The 8,546-nt window shown below is 42.1% G+C and overlaps 1 protein-coding gene across 1 annotated transcript; it reads right to left on the bottom strand.

Moving 5' to 3' along the window:
* Nucleotides 1–3,293: 3,293 nt before the first annotated feature.
* Nucleotides 3,294–6,727, bottom strand: prop1 (PROP paired-like homeobox 1). The gene is made up of 3 exons (XM_035663914.1): nt 6,084–6,727; nt 4,873–5,102; nt 3,294–3,978 (listed from the first exon to the last, which is right to left on the bottom strand). Exons 1-3 carry the CDS (start codon nt 6,175–6,177, stop codon nt 3,610–3,612), a joined length of 693 nt encoding a protein of 230 aa, XP_035519807.1. The 5' UTR covers nt 6,178–6,727; the 3' UTR covers nt 3,294–3,609.
* Between the last annotated feature and the right edge of the window lie 1,819 nt (nt 6,728–8,546).

The raw sequence follows: 8,546 nt of genomic DNA on the forward strand, positions 1-8,546 counted from the left end.
AAGAGAGGAGATGATGGAGTGTAAATACTGAAATCTGATTGGCTGCTGAGGGCCATTATTCCTGATTTAGTAGTTCCAGTGAAAACCGTCTTTTCACCGCTGAAATAACTGAATGATATACATTTGGAGATGAGATTTTGCTCGTATTTTACAGCCCTACCAGGCTTTTTATTCTTTTTTTTACACTTTCATATTCCTGCTACGCCAATAAATTTGATTTTATTACCCCTGTTTATTTAAAAAAAAACTCCCCCCCAGGTGACCTTTCCTATCATGTTAAACTGTGACTTTTGGGGCGATCACTCCCACGAAAACCCTGTTTGCTGTTCGCCCTAAATGCACCAACGGTTGGTTTTCCAGCAGCCTGGAATAAGCATTTATTTTGAAGAGTCCAGATCGCGTACCATTTGGCAAAAGCACCCTGCATCGATTGCTTCATCCGCTGGATGTGCCACACCTTCCTCATACTCGCTGGATCGGAACACGCTTATAATTCCCCCCAGAGGAACTTTTACCTCATTTCATTAGGAGTGAGCCCGTAAAGGAGCAACCTTTAATGAAGTTTGATGATCTTCGTGTGTTTCTCAGGAGAGGGGAGAGAACAGCCAGCCAATGAAGAGGAAGGATCATCAACGCTTCATTCGATGACGTTCCTGAAGGACGATGACAAAAACATTGACGGTTATATAGATTACGCAGGTTTGCCAAAATCACTGAGTAAGACGGTCGCCTGACGCCCGACAGGTCTTCGTGTCCACGCACCAAGGACCAGAGGGTCCAACTGAGAAGCTGCCCATCAAAAACCCATTTGTTTAATTCTGCCCCTTTCTCCCCTCCACGAGGCGATCATCAACAGTTATTGGATTTATGAAGGAATTATTTTCGTACTTTGCTGAGCTTGTGATACTTGCTTATTTCATGTATCGCCAGGCTGGTAGCAGGGCGTAAACTGGTTTATGTGCAGGAGGAAATGACCCTTGTATGACCTCTGCAGCCTTCTTCCTGCGTAGGTTTGTAAAGGGTCCAGTTCACCCCAAAATCACTTAAAATCCCAACCACTGCTCTTGAAAAGTGTCCACATGGAGGAAGTCACACACAGAAACAGGCATAGAGAAATCTGGTACAATTTTCAAAATAAAATACCTACATCAAAGCAGGCACGAAGTCGGTCCAGTCCAGTAGGTCAGGTTAGAGGAGGTTTTAAGTGGAGAAACACATTGTTTTGTTTCCTTTTTTAAGGTGAAATACTTAAGTAAAGCAGCGTATGTGCGGCCAACGCACTCTGAAACGCAGCAAGGGTCATGGAAGCCATCAGACGTTTAATAAGCTGGGATTTCAAGTTTTGACGCTTTGTCCTAATTCTTCTTTAGAATTTGAACCCTCTTAAATTAATATTCATTATAAAGAATGTTTAAACTCCGAATATGGACACGTTGGAGCACCAAAAGAGTTTCTTAGTGATTTTGGATGAATTGACTCTTTAATTACGTGCAGAACTTCTGAGCAGGCGTGTGTTCCCTCCTTTTAGTGGTGCTCTGTTGATTCCTCTTTGGTAGCTTCTGACCAGAATGTCGTCACATTTTGAAGACGTGTTTCAGTGAGCGATCTCGACATTGGTGGAGCCAAGACGATTCCTTCTGGAGAATCGCCTTTCATTGCTGTCTGTGATGAGGAGGAGACAATCGCTGCATCACACTGGAAAAGTGGCCTTGACTCCGCTCACATGTACAGTTATACCCTACGTAGTTTGTGTGTGTGTGTGTTGTGTGTGTGTGTGTGTGTGTGTGTGTATATAGAGTGTAGAAGTTTATTTTGGTGGGACGCAGGAACAACACAATATTGACTGTTGCCAGCATTGTGGCACGTCGGCGTTTCCTCCTGAGGTTGCTGTTGTTTTCATGAAGATTACCACAATTCTATGAGCCAATCCCCATCGTCCTCACTGTAGTCTGTCAGCCGGCAGACGCTTCAAAAAATCATAGAGTGAATGTAAAGCGGCACCACGCTGCTGATTCTTTACCACTGGATAAGCTCGACTTAAAGCACACTGGTTGATGCCGCTGCCGCTGCAGTGGTTTAAAGGATGACCTCCAGTAAAGCACTTGTTATAAACCATTGAACACAATATGTTTGCTTCAGATCATTCGCTGCCTTTTAAACAGATGTCAGGTCTCTCCGCGTGTGTGTCGACGTTTGTCGAATGCATCTGTGATTCTTTCTAAAGTGATTTCGTATGGATGAATTCTATATTTTTGCCATCAGTATTGATTCTTCAATCATTCAGGTTGTTGAATGGAAAAAAAACTGAAAGCATAACAGATGCAACTGTGTTGTCTCTGGAATGTGAAATATTAAAAACTGTAATCTACACTCTTTGACCTGTGATGTGTTTCTTTTTATATTTATTTATATATAATATATATATATATATATATATATATAACAGCTATTCTCTATATAAAGATAGCCTCTCTGTGGTTTGTTTCCATAGCCGGTCTGCTCCAACTGAAACTGCTGTTTTTACCTCTATCTAGGTAAAATTAGTGTTTTCTGCTGGAGAGTGAAATGACAGCTGGGTAAACTAAAGGTCTATCTCTGTAGGGATCATTTCCATAATGCTGTCAGACACTGAGAATAACAATATGAGTCTGTTACTGGCAAAAGTAAGATCTAATAGTGGATGTATTTGATGGGCGGATTTGTCCCCGAGGACTAATGTTAGCTTTCGTTGCACAAATACTTTTACATCTAACTCTGAATTAAGGGTTTATTTAGAACAAACCAGTGTTAGTGATTGTTGGAAAGGCTACCAAAGACTGATTCTGTCCCCTTTGAATGAAGTTAAGATGTTACAATGCTATGTGAGTTAAAATTACTGCATTTGTCTATAGTGTCTATGTGTTGATTGCGATATTGCGACTGTTTCTGAGATGTTGGTGTTCTACGGCGACATCCAGTGGTGAATCAAGTGAATGTCATTTATGTAACCTCTAATGAATTGTAGTGAAGAGCACATTGCATTCATGAAACCACATTTAAAGGGCAATGCAAAGAAATCAATCTTTATTTGTTAAATGTACTGAGAAGACAACCAAGTTTCATGTACAGACAACTTCTCAAGAGATTGTGTAGATTAACATTTCCCCTTAAATGTGTAAAATGGTGCACAGTACATGTGCACTCAGTATTAATATTAGCAGTGGATGTTGAGGAGAACAATACTCAGTTGAAAGTATGTTTTGATATATGTGTCTGGGAACAATAATCCTTTGAAAACCAGACTGAAAGTGAAGAAAAGGGCTGTTCAGAGTGTCAAAATAAAATCTGTGCACAAATGATACCAATGGAGAGGTTACACAAAGACTGAGGACCAGAAAGAGGTGCTTCTGTGAACATTTGAGAGCAAATTCATAACAGAAATCAGCACTCAGTGTTCCCACGCTGTGTGTGACACTTACGTGACGTTTAGTCAACATCGGGGCCAGAATTTGCACTTAAATGTGTGTTTAATCACAGTGTGGTGGATGAAAAGGAACACTCAGTTTTCTGCATCTGAATAGAGATTTAAAATGATGTATTATTGGACTTTAAACTGGATTCTGTTGCTTCTTAGCTCCAGTGAGACGCAGCGTCCAGAGGCTGCATGGAGGCCAGGGAGAACATGGGTGAGGCGAGGTTGCTCCTCAGCGGGCTGTACCAGTCTTCGTGCTGCCGCTGGGTTGCTGGCGGGGGCGGAACGCTGGGGCAGGGGCACTGGCTGACCGGGCCCGGGTGGCGGGAGTACGCACCGGAGGGAAGCATGGGGGAGAGGCGGGGTATGTGAGCCAGTGGCTGGGTGTAGTACTGTCGAGCCATGGACTGCTGGACGTGCATGCCCCCCAGCAGCGCCCTGTGGCCTGGCATCACACCCACCGGGAGAGCTTTCTGCGAGGCCCGCTCCTGCTTCCGCTGCTTGGCTCTTCTGTTCTGAAACCAAACCTGCTGACAAGGACGGGTTAGGGACAAGGACGGGTTAGGGATATGGACGGGTTAGGGACAAGGACGGGTTAGGGACAAGGACGGGTTAGAGGACCTCATCAATGTGGGCGTGGCTTAAATTCAGAGAGAGACTGTTTGGCTTGTTTTCAGACAAAGTGAACCAGCAGATGAATTGAACTCTTAAGAGGCTTTGAGGTGAATTTAAACTGTCCAACTACTGCATAACGGCATGTAGTTTCTGCTCACATTTCAAAATAAAATGCACAACATCATATTTATGTACCTTTCAAGCGAAGTGGGACACACTGAAAGTATATTTTGATATATGTGTCTGGGAACAATAATCCTTTGAAAACCAGACTGAAAGTGAAGAAAAGGGCTGTTCAGAGTGTCAAAATAAAATCTGTGCACAAATGATACCAATGGAGAGGTTACACAAAGACTGAGGATCATCATATCACATCATATTTATGTACCTTTCAAGCGAAGTGGGACACACTTAATCCAGTTACAGGGATAAAGTGAATTACAATATTATGTATTCAGTTCGCACTGATATGAAAAAGCTGGAACCATTAATTGACATAAATGCCAATTACAAAAACTACCAGGTTGCACCACATTGTCAGGTCTGCTAGCATTTTCTAGGACCCTTCTGACAAAAACTACTATCATAAGACAACATAAATATCTGTGTTATTGCACTAAAGTTATTTGTTTCTTTAGTCACTGTTTTTGTTTTGGTTATTTTTTGGTTATGAGGTTCTTTTTCTAAATGTAGAATGCAGATATGCCAGTTTTATTCCAGTTGAAAATGACATAAAGTGAGAAGTTTTGGTGTAATACCCTGTGAATATCAGTCTGACTGTAATGGTAATGTGAGGGCTGTCCCACCTGTATGCGAGCCTCATTGAGCTTGGTGATGCGGGCCAGCTCCTCTCTGTAGTAGATGTCAGGATACTGGTTTTGCCCAAAGGCCACCTCCAGCTGCTCCAGCTGCTTGTGGCTGAAGGTGGTGCGGTGGCGTCTCCTGGCCGGGGAGGGGTAGGCTCTGCTGCGCCTGCCAAGGCCGACAGTCATGGAGGTCTCACACAGTGACCCCTTCCTCGCCGGCTCGCCTATATCTGTTTTCAGGAGGAAGAAAGAGAGTTTCAGGCTTTTTGCGTCGATGCTGAAAAGACTTTTTCGGAGACAATTCCACAGCTCCTGTTTCTCGTCTTCTTTGGCATGATACAAAAAAAAACTTCTTCATTTCACCAATGGCTGTCTGAAAAAAGAGGGATTACACTGACTTTATGGTTCCCACTGCCATCAGGCAACCTGAGAGCCACAGAGCTTTAGCTGCCAAAGACAAGCTCGTGAGAAAAAGATACCAGAAACTGGAGGATTTGACCAAGATTATTAACACAATCCCTGACAGAGCGACTAATCTGTCAAATTGGTGGACTGAGCCGACTTTGTTTGTTCACATCGCGGTGGTTAGAGACGACACAGAGAGGGCTGCTGGGTATTAAAAGTCTATTCTTACTTACAGTTTTATTCCTCTTAATTAATTTTACCAAACCTGGTCAGAAAAGTACTTTTTTAATTACTTATTTGGATTTTAAGTTTAATTTGATTGCAAAGTACAAAACTATATACTAAGCTTTGTATACTTTTATCAGAGTAAACATTTTATATTGGTAACTTAGCGACTAATACACTCTTAGAATCAGATTAATTGGAAGTACAGTTGTTTTAGGGCTAAAAGTTGAATTTTAAAGCAGCTAAGAGGCAACATTTTGTACCAAAACAAACTTTGTTCAATTTAATTTTGATGTTTTTGATGAATTTATAAATCTAGAAATCCTCAACAACAGCTTTTAGACCTTCATGCAACATTTAACTCTCCATTAGTATGAATAGTGGGAGACCAACACTGCATCAAAGTAACAACAATAAGTAAAATAATTTATATAAAATCACTAGAAGGTAAAATTACATTGCAGGTTCCTGTTAATGTAAGTGTAGAGGAACTGCATCATCATTGGTGGATAAAATTATGGACTAATAAAATATAAACAGATTGTTATAAGTTGTACAGAAAGCGTTTTTGGTTGACTCACCTGCGCTGGAGCTGACAGTCGCCATATCAGAGTAAACCTCTGCACAGACCTGGTGGCTCCTCACTGCGTCTCCTGCTACCTTCACCTGGGCCATCGCTGCAGCTCTGATCCCCCACACAGACACCACTCAACATAAAGACACATGTGACATCCCACCCACCTGGTTCACCTTTACCTGTGTGCGAGTCTTACACACCGTTGTCCTTATGATTAAATTCTACTCTGAAACTCCAAGTTACGTCTGTGATGTCAGATGCATGCAAGAATTAAAAAAGAAGATGTGTTTAATTATCTTTTTGTTGTATCCACCAACTTTAATCTGCCTTAATACAGTGGCTCTCAACCTGGGGTTCGGGACCCCTGTTAGGGGTTGCTTAAGTTTCACAAAGGGTTTTGCTTCTAAAGAGGTGCAAGACAACGTAAGAAAACATATAAAGTAGGTATATCTATCAGCATGTTGTTCATTTCTGTGAAGACAACTTAATTAAATCATTATTTTTAAAGTTTATATTATTATTTAAGATCTAAACTTGACCTGAACACAAGCTGTATTCACACAACCTCATCCTGCATTAGAAAAGTTAAACAACCAAAGAGTTAACCGAACAAACACTTAATTTATCATAAAAGAAGCCTGTTGATTGTGGTGGTTCACTAGGAGGTCTCTAACATATTGACAATGTGCTATTTCTGTCATTCATTTCTATTTGTCTGTATCTTCATCAACATGGATCATGAGTGAAATTAGGCTTTTACTGTTGTATGATTTATCACTAATTCTAATAAAGGATGAATCTTCCACAACCAATTGAATTGTTAGAGGCGCATATCAGTAAAACTAAACTCAAAACAAACCTTCTCCGCCCTTGAGTCTCTTTATGTTATTTTCGTTTTAAGGTACACTGTAAGTCACAGTCCGGTAAAGCAATGGCTTAGAATATCAGAATAGTCCTACACTATTCGCCGAAAACAGCCTATATACATATTTAATTTATTCATAAAGAGTTTTAGCTTGCATTTTTATGTAGTTTAGAAATATTATAATTAAAGGACCTACTTCTACTTTTGCACTTTATTGTCTGTGTTTGCAATTGCACATATAGGCTTATTCTGTCTTGTATGTCCTGTCAGTCAGATTCAAGAGTTCAGATCAGATTCAGATCAGAAATACTTTAAAAATCCCAGAGGAAAAAATTTTTCTGCCGTCCCCTTTGCGTCTGTGAAGCACTTTGAAGATTTTGAACTGCACTACACTGCATGAAATTGTGCTACATAAATAAAGTTTGATTGATTGATTTCGAGCTTCTGCTGTTCCATTGTTGATGAGTTCATAGTGTTTCTGATGAGGTGCAGCTGCCTGCGTTGCCAGCAGGTGGCTCTGTTGTGTCAGGCTGTCACAGAGACCAACAGACAAACAGGATGATTGAATCTTCTTGCTTATGCAAAAGGCAGAAAATCCTCATCTGTCTATATGTTGACTCAGCGGGTTGGGTGTGGAGACCCCCCAGCTGAGTACACTCTCCAGTCTTCCACAAACAAAACCTCTCTCAGGTCAGTTCCTGCGTTTGGTTCCCTGCATCTTGACTGACAGGACACCCTGTCAGCTGGATTAACTCAGTTGAACTCCCGTGTAACCTCCCGGGACCGTCCCCCTCCCCCCCACCGACTGCTATCCGCAGTTCCCATGATGCTAAACTGAGTCCAGGCCAATGCAGAGAGGAATGACCCTCGCTCACTCTGCGCTGGATACTAGGAAGAGACCCACTGATGTCCCACTCAGCACTGAGTCATGGCATGGCAGCGTGCAAGGCAGCACACATAGTTGGAGAGCAGCAGCTGGCTTTTTATCAGGGCTCAAACAAGACAGTAATTCATCATGGACTATATTTGTTGAACAATGCTATTCGCCTGTGTGTGTGTGTGTGTGTGTGTGTGTATTCATATAGTGGCAGTAATGTGTACTCGGAGAGCTCTGCACGTGTTGGGCACATGCAGCTTATGCAAGAAGTTACACGATGAGAAAAGATTAGACTTTCTCATAGACGTGTGTGTGTTTGATAGTGCTGAATTTTGAGCGCCCCTTCTCCTTCTTGTGTAACATGTCTGTCATATCATGAGCCATTTGACCCGAGCGATACATGTGACTCCCACGAACTACTAAATCAGAAGTTCAAAGAAGGACTGGAGATGTGTCACACTGATACAGTAGACCGTACCCCCTCCTCATCCTGGATCCTGGAATGACCCGCCGTGGAAGCAGTCCTGCAGGAGTACATCTGAATTATCTGGTTGAATTTACAAATTAGCCTTGAGATTGAACTGTGGATTCCTTGAGAAAAGTCCCTGGCCTCGTTCTGGGGCGTTCTACGCAGCAACATCTAATTTGATTCCTTGTGACACGTCGTCTGCGAGGGCCAAGTCCTGTGTGTCCTGGATGAGCTTCCATCTTTCCTGCATTGTGTG

The sequence above is a fragment of the Morone saxatilis genome, unplaced genomic scaffold (assembly GCF_004916995.1).
Source record: "Morone saxatilis isolate NCDOM2014 unplaced genomic scaffold, NCSU_SB_2.0 Contig19, whole genome shotgun sequence".
NCBI lineage: Eukaryota > Metazoa > Chordata > Actinopteri > Moronidae > Morone > Morone saxatilis.